Source organism: Amblyomma mixtum, chromosome 8, assembly GCF_055824585.1.
Source record: "Amblyomma mixtum isolate Tamu chromosome 8, ASM5582458v1, whole genome shotgun sequence".
NCBI classification, from domain to species: Eukaryota; Metazoa; Arthropoda; class Arachnida; order Ixodida; family Ixodidae; genus Amblyomma; species Amblyomma mixtum.
In genome coordinates this window covers 34,249,206-34,268,851 of record NC_143019.1, presented here as the reverse complement: position 1 = coordinate 34,268,851, position 19,646 = coordinate 34,249,206, and the positions used below count along the sequence as shown (strand labels likewise).

The following is a 19,646-nucleotide window of genomic DNA, read 5'->3' as shown; positions in this document are numbered from 1 at the left end:
ATCCCAGCAAAGCTTGAGCTTGAGACATGGCACCACGTCCTCTTTGCTGACTAATCTTTCTAAAGTTCGAGTTGTCTACTGCCTAATTGATGCCGAATTTTTAAAACGAATGTTTCGCTGCCAGGGTTTCGCTTCTAACTAAGCCTTCCCAAAGTTCGCACATTTAGGGTATTTTAGTGCATTCGCCAACAGTCGGAATTGGTTTTCTCAGCAATAGAAAGAACACCTTGAAGTGCCTCCTTTCGTTTTTTTTTTCTTTTTGCAGAGCAAGTTGAACTTATAGATGATCTCTCGTTTTGCTTTCTCATCTTTTGTTTCAGTTCACAGGGTTATTACAAGTATGGACGCCGAGTCATATCGAGACATTGATGGCGTATGGATACACAGGGCTTTCGACGAAAAGATAGTGCGCTTGGGCATGAAGTACAAGCCACGGCCAGGGGAAATTTTAATTGTGAGCTTCCCCAAATGCGGCACAACGTGGACGCAGCACATTGTTTGCAACATTCTCACACGTGCCCAGCCGCCCTCCGAGGACGGTGGCTTCGACTTGATGACGCAGTTCCTCGACTTAACCGGAGGCACATCCAAAGAGGCGGCGACCAGGAATGGACCTGCCGTCAGCCACTTGCCGCCAGTTGCCCTGCGGCCTGTGGCCCATGCGAAGTACATTTATGTGGCCAGGAATCCGTATGACGTCGCGGTCTCCTATTACCACTTTCTCAAGGGGTTGACTCCTAAGACCACTGACGTTTCCTTTGAGCGGTACCTCAGGCTGTTCATCTCGGGTAAGGTAAGCACTAACTTATGAGACTATCGTGCGCGCCTCTTTGGCCTACTTCTTGAATCCACGTGTATAACTGAAATACAGTACATGTTGGCAACCTACAGTGAACAAAATACTTGGTGAATTGGTTTTGATTGATATCTTATCAGCATGAAAAACGAAGACAACTGCGAAAATAAAATTGGCAGTGGTTTAGCCCTGGTTAAACCTAGTCGAGTAGCGATAGCTACAGACCCACGGCTGCGCTTAGGCTTCGCTTGCAGTTAGACATGTTATTAAACTTAGCGGTTTCCCACTAGACTAAGAAAGGAGAGACGGTGTGGTAAACCAACGGGTAAAACTATTTTGCACACCAATGAATACGCTTCTATGATCCGTAAAATAATGGGCTTTTGTGGCGACATCGTCAAGGGCGGAGCTGCGCGGCGACCGCGGCGAGCCGAGTTGCCGGAGAATCGAGACCCGTAGTATGACGTCACACAGAGGGCGCGGCGAGCGCTCCAGCTGTGGCAGTTGCCAGGCAACGGCGGACGCGCGTCTGTAGGAGCGGTGGCCGCGCGGCGACCGTGATGAGCCGAGTTGCTTGAGAATCGAGGCCCGTGGAGTGACGTCACAGTGCGGCCACGGCTCAAAAGTGCGGCGACGGCGAAGAGGCAGAAACCTGGCGTAATGTAGCTATCGCTACAAAAATAGAACACAATGTCGTATTACGGCTCTGACTGCTATTCTCGCTTTTCCAATAGCTAAAATATGAACCTGCAATGGCCGTGCTACACATAGCCGTGCCGCGCCGCAGAACCGTAGCATATACAGGTACTCTACAGAACCGCCGCCTTCAGCGCCACCAACGCCGGTGGTGAGTAACTTTGAGACTGCCAGAATGGCCGCGTTGCTTTCGAACCGGCCGGCGGACAGTTCGCTAAGGCCACTGTAAGTGGCATCAATGGTCATTTTTATTAGAATTTATGGCCTTCGAAGCACTTCTCAACTGTTTTCAGTCACCGATGTTTCCTTACAGAGTGCCTGTTTAAAACTGTCCTCATACAAAACGGGCAGGTAGGGGACGGGAAATGACCGCTCTGCGAAGCGCCTATTGCAGTAAAATGAGCATGCGCGCGACGTTTGACATCGTGTTGGCAAATAGGTCATTTTATTTATGCTTGCAACAGTGCACGCTTTGTGTCTCTATACTCAATCAATTGATCCATCTTATATTTACCTGAGAAAACACTGAAAGCGAGATAAAAGCTTAAGGGGTGATAATAGGTTGTGGTCGTTGTCGCTTTGGAGCATCATACATGGGTTCATCCTGGTTTCAATCTGCATTTGCACAACACGCTTTAAAATTTTGTGTTCCACTAGGCGCACGCGATAAGGCTGTAAAAGTCAGAGGTAGGCAAGTGCAGCTGCCAGTAACTGCCTTAATGACTTTAATCAATATTTGGCGGTAGAGGGCTTGGTTACTGAGTGGGTACCTTGTACAGGCATGGAGCAAGCGTGGGGGAAGCCGGCGTTTAAATAAGCACTTATCGATAAAGTGTTAATCTTAGAGCTCTGGAAATATGATACACTTAATTCTCTACAACGATTGCTGTGTTCAAAGAAATATACAGAATTAAAGGTAGGTACGAGGTCTAAGCAGGACTGTTCACTGCGCAATGAACTAAATTCTTTAATTACATTCTGGCATGTGCAATCGTTTAGCCTATCACATTCAGCACACGCTCGCACACTGATACATCACATTGGTCGAACCACGCAAAGAATTTGAAAGAATGAAGAATGAAGGTAGGTTCTGGATTTAACGATAATGCTACAGCTTTGAATTTGAATCCTTAACTTTCGCATAATAGCGGATTAATCACACGATGAGAAAAAGTGAATAACGATAACAAAAACATTTGGTATATTCAGGAAATATTACACACGTCTTCTTGTGACGACTCCTCTCGTTTCTACCCCCCCCCCCCCCCCTCCGGCACGTGCACGCATGGTTTTGTGGCCGCGTCCCCACCCCCTCATTCGCACTGTGGCCGGCGTCTGCCGAACAGGAGAGGGACCGCTCGCCGGCGTGAACTGTAGATCAGGAGCGCCGTTTGTTGTCGACCGCGCGGCTCCCTTCTGTGTCGTTGCCAATTAAGAGCGCCGTGCTCTCGGTGGCCTTTTGTCCGCCCTCTTTTGGGTGCCGCCATTCGGGTGTTTCCAAGATGGCCACGGCTTCCTTCTGCTGCCGTCTCTGCCCGATTTATTCCACTTTCTCACGGGTTTGCGTTTCCTCCCCAGGGAAATGCGGTTTTTACTTTGTTTCTTTGCAGCTGCTCTTGTTAGGAAAGTGCTGTAGGCTCCGAACAACTGCCCAAATTAACTCGCTATGGCAAGCAAATAGGTTGCATGAGCGCTGGAAGTGGTCAATGGATCCTCTATTTCTCCTGAGACGATACAACTGTGCGAGTTTTGAAAAAAAAAATTGCGAGGACACTTCGGCAACTAAAGGGTTGAAAGGCGAAAGCCGAGGACACTGTGCCGTGACGACTTCCGGTGGATGTGACGTCACACCGTTCCCGTGGCTATATCGATACCCAAATTATACATCTTTCAGTGATCTTAAGTGTTAATTACGCTTAATTACACATTTTCCAATCAAATTTGGCACAAACCCGACGTTTTTCCGACCATTCTGGGATAATTTTCACTATGCTCTGACGACTTCCGGTGGATGTGACGTCACACCGTTCCCGTGGCTATATCGACGTGCGCGCTATTGCGGTGCAATTTCGACATTTTTCCCTATAACTAATTAACTAATTAATCTGAAGCCACCAAAGTTGTCTTCTTGGTTCATTCTTTCCTTCTCTATCTGCAGAAACCATTGGTTTTCTTCTACCTTTTTTAGTTCCAGAGTTCAACGCGTGTGACGCACTTTGTTTACTGGCGACAGTATGAGCCATTAAAGGCCTTAAAAACAAGAATCGCAGTTAAGAAGCATCTCTATTAACCATCATGCACGGGAGGTGATACCAACATGAAAACAGTCTTCGCCAAGCAGAATTCTTAAAAAGTAAAAACCACAAGCTGGATTTTAAAAAATTGGCTGTGGTTTGACCAATGGCCATTGCGAGTAGAATTGCGGAAGCAACGGCGCGGCAATCGCAGCGGTGGCGGCATATCAGGGGGCACTTCGACTGTCTAAAGTGCGTACAGGCGAGAGTTTTCCGCACCATCTTGACTGCCTGTGTGGCACTGGTGACGTCACACATAATTAAGTAATAATTACTTAGTAATAACAAAATACTTATTAATGGATGATTACTGAATAATGACTAAATACTAATTAACTTCTAATTAATTACGCTCCAGCTTCGCCTTGAGGACTGGAACGCGGCAGCGTGTTGTAGCGCTGCCAGGGAGTCCACGGAACGTCACCACCCTTTCGGAGCGATGCCAATTGCTCTTTGAACGCAACGCTTTTTGAGGAAAGGAAATGGCGCAGTAATCCTTTGTCATCTCGGTGGACACCTTAACCACACCGTACAGGAAGAGAGGAAGTGGGAGTGAAAGAAGAAAGAGAAAGAGGGGTCGTAATGAAGTAAATTAAAAATTGTATTTGAGGAAAGGAAATGAAGCAGTACCTGTCTCACACTCGCTCCTCGAGCATGCGCAGTTGGGGCTGTCTGGGGCTCCGCAAAATCGCTCACAGCTAGCGTAGTGTTGCTTTCGCAACAAAATGTGCAATGACATTTCACCGCATGATCAGGCGTTACTCACCGACATCGCGCTGTTGGGGGCAAAGTATATTAAGCCTTTTTCTTTGTATTGCCAGAGAGAGAGTTCAGTTAGTAGTGCTAAAATATGCTTCATTAAAGAACAGTTTTCGAGTATTCGGGCAAAAAGTTTTGTTGCCCATTGTTATTAAATTTCCTGCTTTCCCACGGAGAGGAAAGTGTTAAAATATCCAGCGGAGGATGCTTCTTTCTTTTCTCTGGTCTAAATAAGGCTCCAGAAGTGTTCGACTTTAGGTAGCGGAATTTTATTGCGAAAGCAATCCAACTCGCACTTTCAAGCCTTCGCGTGACCCGGCCGCAGTTACGTTTGGCCTTTAGCGGAGTGAATATGGGCGACCAACTCGCTCCTTCAGATAGCCCGGCTGCAGTTACGCCGCGCCGCGCACCTGTGGCGCTACTGCCGCTGTGACGTCATACCAGCTGTAGATTATGGGCGACCAACTCGCTCCTTCAGAGAGCCCGGCTGCAGTTACGGTGTGTGTTTGCCGCGCTGCGCACCAGTGGCGCTACTGCCGCTGTGACGTCATACCAGCTGTAGATTATGTTTTCTTTCTCTCATTCGCAACAACGTCAAAAACAAAATATAAAAAATTTACCGAAGACGCTTTGAGTCGTCGCGCAGCGGCGGCCGGTAGGCACTCGTGACCTGTAGACGCGGCGCACTGCGTTCCTTCAGTTGGAGGCGCTGCGCTTTTGCTTTCGCAACCTACCAGGATTAACCAAAGCTAAGCCTCCGCCAATTTTTTTGAAGCGTGTCTGTGGATAAAATCTTATTTCTCTCCTTTCATTACCTTGCTAACCTTGTCTATTACCGTTATACGGCTTGCTTGAAGGCAAAATTCTTATACGGCTAGCCTACAAGCGAATTGTAGTTTCTATGCTTCTAATAGCTTCGTTTTCAAGAAGAAAATACAGTTTAATGAAAGGTTATCGACATGCCTCCTTTGTTAACTGACTGCGGCGGGCTTTTTAGCTCTTCTTTTTGATCCTGCCTTTCTGTATATTTATTCGCAGCTCCTTTACGGCGACTACTTCGATCATCTGCTTCCCTGGTACGAGCGACGAAATGATTCGAACGTCCTGCTCATCACTTACGAAGAACTCAAGGCCAACTTTAAAGAGCAAGTTTTAAAGATAGCCGATTTTCTTGGCGAAGAGCATGGCGCAGCTCTGCGAAAAGATGAAAAGCTATTGGAAAAAATTCTCCACGCCTGCAGTTTAGAGAGCATACGAAGTATCGTCAAAGGAAACGGTCTGGAAAGGATGAGAAGCGTCCAGCAAATGGCACTCGGAACAACCGCCCCGCCAGCGAGCGCCCCGCCAATGATTCCCGAGATGCACGAAGGCGCAGGCTTCGTCCGAAAAGGAGTTGTCGGTGATTGGAAGAACCACTTTACACCCCGGCTTATCGAGGAGACAAAGGCTTGGATCGCAGAAAAGACCAAAGGCAGCGACGTCATGAGCCTCTGGACCGACTGCGGTCTGCCGTGATTAGCTCGTCACGAACCTCTTTGGTCAATGTAACAGCATAGAACAAGCGCAACTACAGCTTGCCCTGAAGTCTTGAAGCAGAGGAATAAATCACTTCTCTAAGTTTAATTCATTATCGGTCTTTATTTGACGTCCTCCCGCATGATCGATGGGGGGGGGGGGTCAGTCATACGGCAGAACACTGAACCTTTGTCGTAGTTTTCCCTACGATGCGTTGGAGATATGCTTTTGCACGCGCCTTCCATTTGGCTAGAAAAAAGGCATTTATGCTTCCTAAAGTGTCTATGAGGACACGGTCTTACATAGAGGTGAAGCAAAATGTTAAGTGATTAGATAATTGGGAGTAGAATTTCGAAGGGTGCTTAGGGACTCTGAGGACCGCGGAATAGACCACTTATTTGCGGCTTCCAGTTTTGTTTCAGTAACTGGCAGGGTATAAGTTGAATTTACACTGCTGAATAACACCGCTGACTGGCGTGAAAGAAAGTTTACTAGAAAGATTTTGGACATATTTCGTACTTAAGGGCAGCGCTGGAGTGTTATGGATTCAAAAAGTATAGCAAAAAAAATATTGGAGGGCACACTTAAGCTCCGTTGTAAGGGAATGACGCGATAGCGTAATGATTTAATTGCCATAAATGCAGGTCATTCTCTAAAGGTGAAAATATGACATATGAAAAGGGCCTTCCTGTCACACATTTTGTTTGCTTCTTTCTTTAGTGCCATTTTCCAGTCGACGGAGAAGCCGTTATGTGTGTTCGCAGCTCTGTCCCGCAGTTCGTAGGGAAAAAGAATGAAAGTCTAATGCACGCTGAGTGCAGATACAGAATAGCTCACGCGCTATGCTTGTGCAGTGACATTACTTACCCGCCCCCGCACAAACAACTCAATAGAGAAGACGCCGTAGCATGGCGGCAGTTACAAACGGGAACATTCCCGTGCCTAAACATCCTAAGCAAAATCTACCCCACACAGTACAAGAGCAAGAGTGGGCATGCCAGAAAATATACAAGCTACCCATAATTGAAAACCCGAGTGCGGAACAGTGGGAGAGGATGCTATCCAGCGACATCCTGAAAGTCCAACAAGGACTAGTAAGGCGTGCACGCAGGGCAGCTACCCTCAGCGGAGCCCTGGACTAGGCGAACCGACCCTGATGAGAAGATGGAAGACTCCATCTTAAGGCGCAAAAAAATATTGTAAAATAGAGCAAATAAACGTTTAACACCACCACCACTTGAATGATGTATAGGTTGCCTTCCAAACTACTTTTACATTAATTTTAGCGAAGGGACTTCGCATTCATAGATCCCTGGAAGTCCTAACACCACTCCTGGTGCAGCGGTTAAGCGCTGCGCCACTGCCTTGCAATGGCAGGTGTTCCCCGCCGTGGGCCCTGCGCTGCCGAAGTTGCTCCTTCCCAGCGACCAGTCATTAACTGCCGCCTGCCCCAGTGGGCAGTTCGCTCGCTATCTGGAGGGCAGGTCGTGATGGCGCCACAAGGTCACCTGACCTAGGTGGCCCACCTTTCTCCTGGGTTGCTCTCTGGGGGCCACCCATAGAGTTTCTTACTATTACCTAGAGGGAAAGATGGCGGCGCTGCACTTCAGCCAACATGGACGCCCAAAGCATCATGGGGCGGTGAGCTACTTGTTGCGGGACAGTCGTAGTTTTTTGGGAATATGGAGTGGCACTGCTAAGACGTTTCATTCCAAAAACGCTGTTCGTGTGTGCGCAGACGACTTTCGCGCGAACGCAGTGGGCAAAACCCATAGTAGTGAAAACGCGACGACACACGACGCCAATAAAAGGTTTCACTTTTCCGAAATGCCATTAAAAAACCTCTTATAGTATTTAAGCAACAACATCTTTTTTGAAAACATATTTACTTTTAAAAGTTCGCCTGTTAATTATGAAATATTAGTTTTTATAGTGTTCACTACTTGGCCAATAGGAGAGCGAGTCGTCTCTTATTTTGGGCAAACTTTGCACTTAAATGCTTTTCTGCTCGTTTGTTGCAATCATTAGACAAGATATTGAATGCTAGGACGTTTTTAGTTATCAAACAGCTTTATTTTTTGATTATTTTTGGACCAAAAGTTGCAGTTCCGCAACAAGTAGCTCACCGCCCCATGATGCTTTGAGCGCCCATGGTGGCTGAAGTGGTCTCGAGGGGTCGCCATGCAAACTCCCATAGACGGGCTGCCAGCTTTCCCTCTAGGTAATAGTAAGAAACTCTATGGGGCCACCTGCCGGATCCATGCCCGCAATTTTTCGCTCACAACGCCGACAACGCCCGCACCGACGCCAACACCGGATTTTCTGGTGTGTTAAAATGGCGTACCACATACAACACAAGCAAGAGCCCTACGGCCTGCACCGCTAGAACTGATTTGCTCTTCTGGGGAGATCTGGCGCCTTTCTACTTTTTTCTCCGCCCTCCACCCGCCACCGTCCCCCCCCCCCCCCCCCCCCCTTCCCCGTCCTGTCATCTATTTCCTGCTTCCCTCTGCTGCTCCTCTGCCATAAACTGTGCCGTCGACTCCTCGTTCAAGATCCGTCCTTGCAGAAAGCAGTTTACGTCTTCCGGCGCTCATGTCCCAGTTTGTATCGTTATCTTTGGGTCCTTTTGGGCAGTGTAGGTCCTTATCTTTCAGAATGTTTGCACCTCCGGTTATAAAAATCTGTATGGAGTTTGCATTCGGCTTACAGAAATAGGCCGGCTGCTATTGCAGCAGGTGAAACAGTGCGCTGTCCAGGACCTAATTGCTGGATGTCAGTAGAAGCGGCACAGAATCTTAATATATCGTCAGGCTTGCCTGAATGGTAATTGATAGAATCAAATTAAAAAAATAATAATTAACACTTCACGGCTTCATACCGTTGCAGCCTCTTTGTATCCTTAGAAGCGACCCGCTTGCAACCTTTGCTCCTGCGCATTGCACCAGTTTTTTTCTTCCATAATAACGAAGTAAGTGGTAAAGTCGCACTTTTCACTAAAAATTTCATCCTTCACTCGGTTTCATTTTGTGGGTCTTGTTAGAAAAACAGAATGAGGGAATTTTGCTTCCAATGTAGAGCCCAGGGTCTGAAGCACAACGTCGTCGGCTTCCCTCTTTTTATTCCTACAGCGTTAAGTGCCCAGTGCAGTAGAAAAGCCGGTGGTGGTGGTGTAAAACATTTATTTATACTATATACAAGAGAGGTATTGCTTGGACCGTGCCTGAAGGGCCCGGCCCTCACAATCACAAGGAGGGATCCCTAGTCCGGGACCCCTGTGGCCTCCGCGGCGGCCCGGGCTCTTGTCACCAGAGCTCGTTGCTCCTGGAGAGTTGAGCAGCCGAGCAGGGCAGCCTCCCAGCCCTCTCGGGTGGGGTGGGGGTGGGGTGGGAAAGCAGGATTGGCAGGGCATGCCCACATCATGTGATACGTGTCCGCAAACACTTCCCCACGGTGTGCACACTCGCCCGAAAAGGCCGAATTGAAATGTTTGAGCACTGCCGGGCACAGTACCGTGTTGGTGTAGAGGCGAAGTAGCCAACGCTCCTCTGCCTTCTTGAGGCCTTTACAGGGGGGTGGGTATCGGCCGTGAGCGTTTTGATACAGGAGAGAGACCTCCCGAAAAGTAATAGCCGGATTAAAATCAGTAGCCGGATCAGGCGGCGAGAGAGGCGATGCCCGGTGGTTAAGCGCGCGGGCGGTAGTGTCCGCAACCTTATTTCCCTCTATCCCCGCATGTGCTGGGGCCCAGATGATGGTGCGCCGGGTTGGGAAATCCCGGTACTCACATCTGTGTAAAATTTGGAAGGCACGATCTGGAATTTGGCCCTGTTCAAAACTGCGGCAAGCTTCCCTTGAGTCGGTGATAATGACTCGGGACGCTGGATCCGCAGCTACAAGTGCGATAGCAACTTCCTCTGCGAATGTAATGTTGGGGCACGGAAGGTGAGGCCCTGAACTGGGTTGTTTTGGTGGACAACGGCAGCCGTGTACCAACCCCCATGGTGTGGACCGGCCGCGTCCGTGTAAAATACCCCCGGTCGAGCGCCATACTGCTTGGAAATGGCCTCCGCTCGCGCGAGGCGGCGACCATCATGGGCATCTTTTGTCATGTTATTGGGGAGGGGGCGAACCTTTAGTGCGAAGCGCCAGGCCTCGGGCATGGATACCCGCTTCTCCTCTTGGGTTGTGTAATTGATGTGGAGGCGGGTCAGTAGGCGGCTACCCGCACGTGTTTTGCTTAACCGCAAGTAGAAAAGCCGGCTTCGGCCTTGCGACGAGGAAATTCCGATTTGTTGAGTGTGACGTGACGTCACTACCACCGGACACCACTAGGGTGACTAAAACACACCACAAACATCCCGAGGTACTACAGTGATAACGTCACTACACACTTCCTCATAGGCCTACAGGGTCGTGTCGTCATTCCACCAATATTACGTAGCGCCTCTACAGAAAGAAATAAAAGTGCGCTGATGAGAAAAATGTTTGAGGGGGGGATGGAAACGCTGCCCCTTGCGTCCCGAGATGTGAGTTCTACAGCTCGACTACTGAGGATCCGTTCGCCTGAGTTGGTTAAAGAGAGGGCTTGTATGTCCTGAGGTAAAAAAGAAAAATAAAAACTCATAAACAATAATACAAAAAGTTAAATTTCCGAAACGAGCAGTGTCTATGGCTGTCAAATGCTACGCAAAGAGGACCCCAGGCAGCTGAAGAGACCCACTAACACTATTTGTAAATCAAATAAAATCCTTCGTCCAGCATTTTTTTTTCTCTTACATGCGCAAGGAAAAAATGCTAGGACAGGAACAAAAAGCTGCTATCCTTGTAGCTAGACGAAGTTAAATTGCCCCTGTCTTGGCATGGGTTGCAGTCGAACTGGCACTTGCGTGCAGATAAGCCCAATATAGATACGATCATGAGGGGCACACTAACGACAGAAGCCTTTACACTTTCTGCGGCGTTTACTGCAGCTGATAAGCATTGTTACGGGATTTCTGTGTCAGGGTCCTTTCGTGAGGTGTTGCATAAAGGGGGCGGCAAAAGAAATGACCCCCGCCCTCAAACTTTACACTAATTATCGAGATTGTGGCTTGGACTGATAACAGCGCCCAGGAAATTCTATGCTGCACGGTGTGTTTGCAGAGAACAGTGATAAAGGGTGTTCACCTGCAACACCAGCATGCAATTGCACCCAGTCGACAGCATTCCTGGGCGCTAGTGCCATTCTATGTCTTGTGCTCTAAAATTTGTGGTAAGCTCGAGGGTGGTGGGACATTGCAGACATATAGCACTATTACAACGAACAATAGGTAAACAAAATTTAAGATCAGGTATCTGGTAAGGCACAAGCACAAAAAAAAAACTGATTGTATACTGTGGTTACATATCACAGAAATAAACAAGAAAGAAAAACCAAATTACCGTTAAGGGAACAAGAAGTTACGCTGAAAGCATCCAAGGCGTGTCGCGGAGTAAAATAGCTCATTGTAAGATTGTTGAAATAGAGAATTTTAAGGAATAATCTACCATCCATGAGACAGTTGATAAAATAAGTCGTATTGGCATGCAAATTATCACTGCAGTCATTTGGCACTATTATAAGGAAAAAAAAGGTAAACAAAATTTAAGATCAGGTATCCGATAAGACACAAGCAAGAAAGCTTTGTATACTGGGGTTATTTATGATCAAATAAATGGACAAAGAAGAACCAAATTACCGTTAAGGGAACAAGAGGTTACGCTAAAAGCATAGAGGGCTTTTCATGGAGTAAAAGTTCTCACTTAAGGTGATTCAAGCATAGACACCTCTCGGGAATAAACTGTCAGCCGCGAGGTGGTTTGTAAAATAATTGTGACTAGCATGCGATGGACCTCAAAGAAATAACTTTTCAGTGCATTACCACCTATAATGGGCATTCCCTGAATTTAGTCGGGCGTTTGGTTATCTGAAGCCAGCTATCTGGCAGGTCGCCAATCTGCCCACCAGGTAGCCGGTCGACCTGCCACCTGCCCACCGAGTTGCGGGCAAGCCGCCTACAGCGGTCGGTTGCAGTTGATTTCACCGCGACAGGTTGCTGGGGCAAAGCAACCTGGGTCTCAAGTGCCACCAATGGCAGCACGCGCCATAGCAGGTGTTACGTTTCGAAATCGTCTGAGCTTCGAGACAAGTGGTTTTCAGATGGTCATCGGCTTGTCTGGGGAAATTCCTCCAGCTGCTGTCATGGGTTCGTGGTGCTCATACGTCTCAAATTCCTCACTGCACCGAGACCGCGGCGTTGAGATGGCCGTCCACTGCCTGGGGAAGGTTCGTCAGGGCCATCCACTTGGCCCACAGCGGCATGGTATCGGCGGTGTTCTGAGTGATTCACGGCGGACGCGGCAGAGGTTGTTTACAGCGAGCAATGGCGCCTGTATACTCGCGGTTCTCAAGAGACTCCTCGTATTCTCCTGTGCGTAACCCTACGCGCGACGGCAGCTTCGGCATTCCGTTCCCAGGGAGAGCTGTGTGTCTGACCTTCGCCATCACTTGGGTCTCCATCCGGGCTCGCCACCACTGCTTCAGGAACAGCTTTTAAAGCATTTCGCCGGAAGTGACGAGAGAATGTCGGAGTCGCCCAGTTATGCCTTTCACGAACATTGGGCACGTACCCAAACGACAGTGAACGGACGCTTTTGATTGAACTAAATCCCCCAACCTGGGACATGGGAATAGAGAACCCCTTTTAAAATAGCCGCAGTGCACATTTTTAATACGATATCTCCTTGATCACCATGTAAATAATGTAAATAAATCTCTCTTAAGTTTCTCTGTTCTTCGACCCGTCTCTGCTTCGGCGCCAACAGCGGTGTCCAAATGCCTGCTGTCCAACTTCTGACTTGACCTTTCTTTACGCGTTGGGTCCACAATCAGAGCAGACGCAACGCAACACAGGGCGGAGGCGTATCATTTAACCGCTGGACCACTACACCAGAAGTAGTACGAGGATTACCGGGGATCTATGAACGTAAAGTTGGGAATGATCCGTTCCGCATACATGGTCATTAACCCATTATCTCTATCCGAACAGCTTCCATCCGTGAGCAATGGATCCGCACACCGGAACCGAACTGAAAACCGAAGTGCTAGCGCTTTTCATTCGTCTTTGGCCTAACTATGCAATCTCGCCGTCAATTTTTTTTTTTTTTACCACAGCTTAGTGTGTATTACCAGCCGCATTCTTTGTGACTGCCCTGCCTACAGCGCCGAAAGGCAGTCTCTCAGCCGTGCGCTGGAGCATCTGGGTCCACGCCCACTGACGGAAATGAAGATTCTCGGCCACTGGCCGCGGCGATCGTCGGCGGTGAAGGCCTCCAAGGCACTGCTCCGCTTCTTTCGAACTTTTGGCCTGCATGATAGGCTGTGAATTTAACGAACGCTGACTTTTCATAGTGTCTTCAATTTTCTGCTACTCTCTTTTCTCTTTCATTTTTATTGCGAAAGCAATAATACTTGCTCTTTCCAGGATGACCACCATCGTGCCGCGGCGGTGACCGCCATTGACCTTCATTTGACCTTCATTGCATTAGTTGGATTAGATTGGATTACATTCGATTACATTAGATTGGACTGGACTGGATTAGATTCGATTACGTTAGATTAGAGTAGATTACATTGGATTGGATTCCATTGCATTGGATTCGATTGCATTGGATTGGATAGGAGTGGATTGGATTGGACTGGAATGGATTGGATGGGATTGGTTTGCATTGCATTGGATTGGAATGGATTGGATTTGATTGGATTGTATAACCGATGCATCACCACAAGTCTAACCACAATCACCACCACCAGCTACACTACCAGCTGTACCAAGGCGTAAAAACGGATATTGCTTTCGCAATTACCGGGCTTAACCAAGCTAAGCCACAACGAATTTTTTTTATCTCCTAACTCCTTCCCCCCGTGTAGGGTAGCAAGCCGATTATTCTTGCGGTTAACCTCCCTGGCTTTCCTCTTCTACCTCCTCCTCCCCTTCCTCCACCAGCGAAGAGCTCATAGCCACGGACAAGACAAATGTAACACCATTTTTAGAAACAAAGAAAACACTGTTCCTTAAAGCCCTGCTCCATGTACAACATTAGGTTACTAGGGCAACGGAAGCCCCGGGCAAGCTGAACGGGTAAACAAGCAAGGAAGCAATAGGGCTAATAGGTTGTTCATTTTTGATGGAAATAACTTGACACACTAGTATTTCAACGAGCCAAATGGAGTGTACAGGACTTCTCATAACAGAGATTTTTTTTTTTTTCAAAAAAGGCGGTTACATTATTGCAATCCATGGACACACACAATTCAAGCAATTTATTACAAAAAGCTGTGTCACATCCGTACCCTCCTACGCTTCTTTATTAGATTTGTTTAATCTATTAACATTTTTTAGATATCGGAGGCCGGTATAGACAAGCGCACAAGTACACCCCCTGTCATTCTAAACAATAACATGACAGAGTAGAAACCACAGGATATGGTTTCTCTTTATAGAAACCAGAACAGCAATGTTAGACGAGACTAGCTGATGTCTCTGAACGCTTGCGCACATGCGTCCTTAGGCAACACTTCACAAAAGAGCTTTTCCACCATCCTCTCAGCCTGCAAAAGACACTGGTAACCGGCGTACTATACCGGCTTTGCAATGTTTTAAATGCTGGCCAACCGTCTTGTACTGTCATTCATTCCTTCTTCATTCAGACCCAAAGAAGGTTTCTTCCTTTGCCGATATTTATTGATTTGTAGCTCTAAAGTTGGCGTTCTTTAGTAAGCTTCATGTTGCAAAGTTAATTTTTTATCTTTATTTTATTTCTTTTCTCTCAGTATTAACGAATACTCCCTGCATCGAAGTATATTTTACAAGCACACCTACGCTTTACTACACAGTGCATAAGGAGACATTTTTTTCAATAGCCACAATCACCGAGTTCTTTATTTAGACCGAAAGAAACATGAAAGTAAGTGTTATAAGACATTGCATCTGTGCTCACTCTACAGAATTGTGCAGCAACGGCTCACTTCTTCGATGCCGCACCTGAAGAGGCGGTCTAGTTTTCCTGCATAAAGACGTGGATAAAGTTCCGGTCGTGTTCTTTTTAATCATGTAGGATATCGGGCGGCGAGCTACGCTCGACACAAACGCGTATTAGTGGATTCGTAAAAGAAAACAGTGATATTGCTCAAGTACATGCTAGTTCACAAGCCATTTAACATGTTTCAGAAAGAAAACTGTTCAAGGCGTTTTTTTTTTCACTTGTTCACGTTTCCCTGGTTGGCGATGTTAAGGCAAATCAGCATTCTTCCACAGTTGCATAACGTCCGATCCTCGGGTCTTTTCACTGATCCAGATCTTTGTCTTCTCGATCTGGTCCGGCGTAAAATGAGTCTTCCAATCACCAACAACACCTTTACGGATAAACTGCCCGTGTTCGCGCATCTCCCGCATTTCGGCCACAAACTCGCGGTGCACTTCCATGGATTTAATGGCTTTTTCGGGCGGGAGGCTCAACAGATTTTTTAGAAAGGAACTTTTCCCGCTAAATACTTGCTTCACGTTCTCCTTGCTGGCGGCGCTCACAACCTTGTGCAGTAATGCAGGATCCTTCCGAAGCTCACTTCCGTACTGTTCTCCGAGAAAGTCGGCTACCTTTAGCGTCCAGAAGGTGGGATCCTCCTTCATATCTTCGAATGTAAAGAGCAAAACGTTTGACATGTCTCGGCGCTCGTACCAGGGTAACAAGTGGTCGAAGTAGTCGCCGAAATTCAGCATCCCGGAGATGAAAAGTTCATGAAACCTTCGAAAAGACACGTCCTCTACCCACTTTGGTGTGAAACCTAACGTATGATAGTAGAAGGAAACGCACACGTCGTATGGATTTCTTGCAACGCGGATGTACTTAGCCTCAGGGGAGAAAGGCACCTTGTGAAAAGGTAGATGCGTCTTGATGGGCCCCGGCCTCGCCATCTTTTCGGCTGCCTCCGCGCCCATAAGTTCCAGGAATGGAGAAGCCAACATGAAATCGACGGACGTTTTGGGAGTCTCACCCCTGTGTTGGATACTTAGCACAAGGAACTGAGTCCACGTCGTTCCACACTTTGGATATGTTGTGACGAATATATCCCCTGGATGTGGTTTGTAAGAAAATGCGCTGTGCAAGATGTCCTCGTGGAATAACTTGTTCACCCGAACTCCGTCCACATTTTTATAGGCTTGCAAGTCCATTTTTTCACTCTTGCTAACCTGCAAAGTTTAAGAATCATAACTGTCACTTCTTATGTCCAATAGTGTGCAATGATTGAAATGTGCAATTACATGACAATCACTACAAAAAGAAAGCGACTTATCAATGAAACCAACAAAAACAAAACGGAGTCTTATATATTGTTCTTAATGTGGTACTAAGCAAAATGGGAAATTATTTCACAAATTTTTCGACAGTATTTATTTCACTTTAAATGGAAGACAACCACGTGATGCATGAGATCCAGATCACGACCTCTAACTGTGGCATGGGCTCATTTACCCACTCAGTTACTCCGGTCCCTGTACCCTCTTTCTGTTTCAAGTGTTTCGTGCATCATAACCTTCAGAATACTAGCCAGTTCTCCATCGCCTCGTCAATCACAGCTCTGTCGGCAGACGTGGCACAGCCTACTGTACCGCAGGCGGCTTGTATAGTGTCATCGAATGAGGAGGACAACAGCTCTACGAGAGCCCTGTTATGCAGCCTAAGGCCTGAGTAGTAACAGAACGCAGACCATCAGTATGCTATTGAACTTAAAATGGTGAGGAGGTGGCGCCTGATCTCTTCATGACTCAGTGCGCCTCCTCATCAGTTCATTTTACTTTCAGTTAACGCGGGCTACCTGAAGAAACTCTCGAGTCGCTTACATTAAATTCATTGGAATATGATACCTTAATTATTACGGAAGTGAAGGCAATTTCTGAGTGCTAGCCATAGTCCCCCCACACTGACGTTAAAATATTTCGAACTCTGACGGAAATTTTGCTATGCTCACCAACAAAATGCTGAAAGAAAGGGAGGGAGTGCATGGTCAGACGTCATCTCTCTTAATAGTCAGATGTGGAGCACCAGAAGAAATTATTTATAGTGACCTTCTTTTAAAACTTATATTTATTTATTTATTTATTTATTTATTAAATAAATAAATAAATTTCAGATTCATTTTTTTTGTACTGTTTCCCCTCATGTAATACCCCTATTCAGGGGCATTTGAGGTGTACAATAAATAAATAACTGACCTTTCACACATAGAAACTTGGTGCAAAACATGGTTAATGTCCTTGAATGTGAAAAAAACTTCGTTAATTTCTTTTCATCGGCGACGCACTTACCCAACTCCTTGCTACGTACTTTGCGGTTCCGTTATTTCTCCGACATCAACATGTAAGTACCTGGGAATTAACATATCGCATGATCTTTCTTGGTCCACCCATATCACTGCCATTACTAATGAAGCTAATCGTGTCCTGTCTTACTTACGACGTAATTTGTCACTAGCTTCTTCGTCTATTAAAACTCTCGCCTACATAACGTTGGTTCGTCCCAAGCTGGAATATGCATGCGCAGTTTGGGACCCTCACATTTCTTATCTAACTAAAGCACTTGAATCAGTGCAAAACCGTGCTGCTAGATTCATCCATTCAGACTACTCTTATCATTCTAGTGTGACTGCCATGAAATCAAGAGCTAACCTGCCTGACCTCGAGCTGCGACGCAAAATCTGCCGACTAATCCTTTTCCACAAGTTTTATCATTCATCCCTTGCAGATCTAAAACCAGCTCATCACGTGTCTCCTCGCACCAGTCACAGCAAAGCCGTTTATCCCCCCCGCGCACGCACCACTGCTCACCTTCTTTCCTTCTTTTCCCAGACTGCAGTAGACTGGAATGGCCTGCCTGCCGATGCCGCACTCCACACCAGCCCCGTCCATTTTAAACAAGCCATTGAAAATGTTCTGTTTTAAACCCCATGTCATTCATTTCAGAATCATTTTTTTTGTACTGTTTCCCCTCATGTAATACCCCTTTTCAGGGGCATTTGAGGTGTACAATAAATAAATAAATAAATAAAACTTATATCAATGTTATTTAAAATATTGACACCTAAATTCAATTCATCGTTGCAGACGTTAGTGCTGTATTTATTTATGGGAATAAAAGCACTAAGGTGCTATGATTTCTTACTAAGCTTTCCGCATGTGTGAGAATAAATAAGATCTAGGAAAATCTAGTTTAATCCAAAGCCAATACCTTTCGTGCTAAGAATAAAGTAGTTCCACCACGACACATACTCATAATGCAAGACCAACACCTAGAAACTGTTAAGAACTTAAGATTATCGATGTACACCTTCTCTCTTGCATTAAATCGAACGTTCGAAGAGCCTAATAATCTCACAGGTGTAACTTCAACCTGCCGGACATTGATCCCCGTGAGCGCCAAACTACAAGTATATGTCATGCTCTCTTCCTTTTCCACATTAACTACAATTTTGTATTCCAGGCAATAAACATTGAAACAAATGTTAACAAACTCCTCCCAGAAAAATGACTCCTCTTAAACTAATCACTGGACCAATTTTAGCCGTTATTGCCACAACAGTATAGCGTGATACGATATGCGTGATAATATATGTGAATTTCATTTGTTCCAATTAACACACTTTTCTCCCACAGGTTAGTAGTCATTTCTTGGCATAGCATAACTTACAACTCTTGCCTATGGCACAATTTTTAACTCTTGATGTACCGGTGCTTGCTCTGTGGTGACGCGAATGACGCCGGTTCGATCCCGACCGCGGCGCACGCATTTCGATGGATGTGAAATGTTAGAGGACAGTGTACTGTGCAATGTCAGTGCACGTTAAAGAACCCCAAGGGGTCGAAATTATCTGGAGCCCTCTACTACGGTGTCAATCATAGCCTAAGTCAATTTGAGACGTTAAAGCCCGCTACACCTAATCACACTTGGTCTATACCGCAGTTTAGAACTGATAACGGACTGCATTCCTCGACTCGTAATCTTGATTTTATTAACAAATATAAAGACACTCGTGGTTTTAGACAAAGCAGTCGAGACATCACTGTATGCAAATCTAATCTCTAATATCCTTTGTTGTTACTGCAACTGTTAATGAAGCCTTTTCAAGCTGTTATCTTGAGGCTGAACCGTTTAGTATTTATTGGTAAGCCTTTTGTGTGTTTCGTTTTGTTCTACGCTGCAGCCGTACGCCTTTAAAAGCTTCATATATACTTCAGTACTGTTGACAAATTATGTAAATTCGTTTCGCTTGCTGCTGCCAAGCGATGTGCTAGTCTGCTCTTCCTTTTTCAAGCTGTTTTTTACAGCTGTTAGCCCTGATCACCATCGAAGTCATGGAAAATAAATTCGAATATACTTCTATTCTGATTTCACATTGCATAAGTTGACGTCAGTATAAGAAAGAAGTTCGACAGATGCGTCGAATGCTTGATGTTCTAGCACCCTGTTCGTGGATACTAGGCCCTGTTATGACGCCTTGTAGTAACACC

The 19,646-nt window shown here is 46.3% G+C and overlaps 2 protein-coding genes across 2 annotated transcripts; one reads left to right on the top strand and one right to left on the bottom strand.

Moving 5' to 3' along the window:
* The first annotated feature begins 340 nt into the window (after positions 1 to 340).
* LOC149331995 (sulfotransferase 1E1-like) lies at positions 341 to 6,060 on the top strand. The gene is made up of 2 exons (XM_089555635.1): positions 341 to 793; positions 5,584 to 6,060. The coding sequence occupies exons 1-2, from the start codon at positions 341 to 343 to the stop codon at positions 6,058 to 6,060; spliced, it is 930 nt and encodes a 309-aa protein (XP_089411761.1).
* Positions 6,061 to 14,122: 8,062 nt separating this feature from the next.
* Positions 14,123 to 16,313, bottom strand: LOC149331994 (sulfotransferase 1C4-like). Its single transcript, XM_089556990.1, has one exon. The coding sequence runs from the start codon at positions 16,311 to 16,313 to the stop codon at positions 15,372 to 15,374; it is 942 nt and encodes a 313-aa protein (XP_089413116.1). The 3' UTR covers positions 14,123 to 15,371.
* Between the last annotated feature and the right edge of the window lie 3,333 nt (positions 16,314 to 19,646).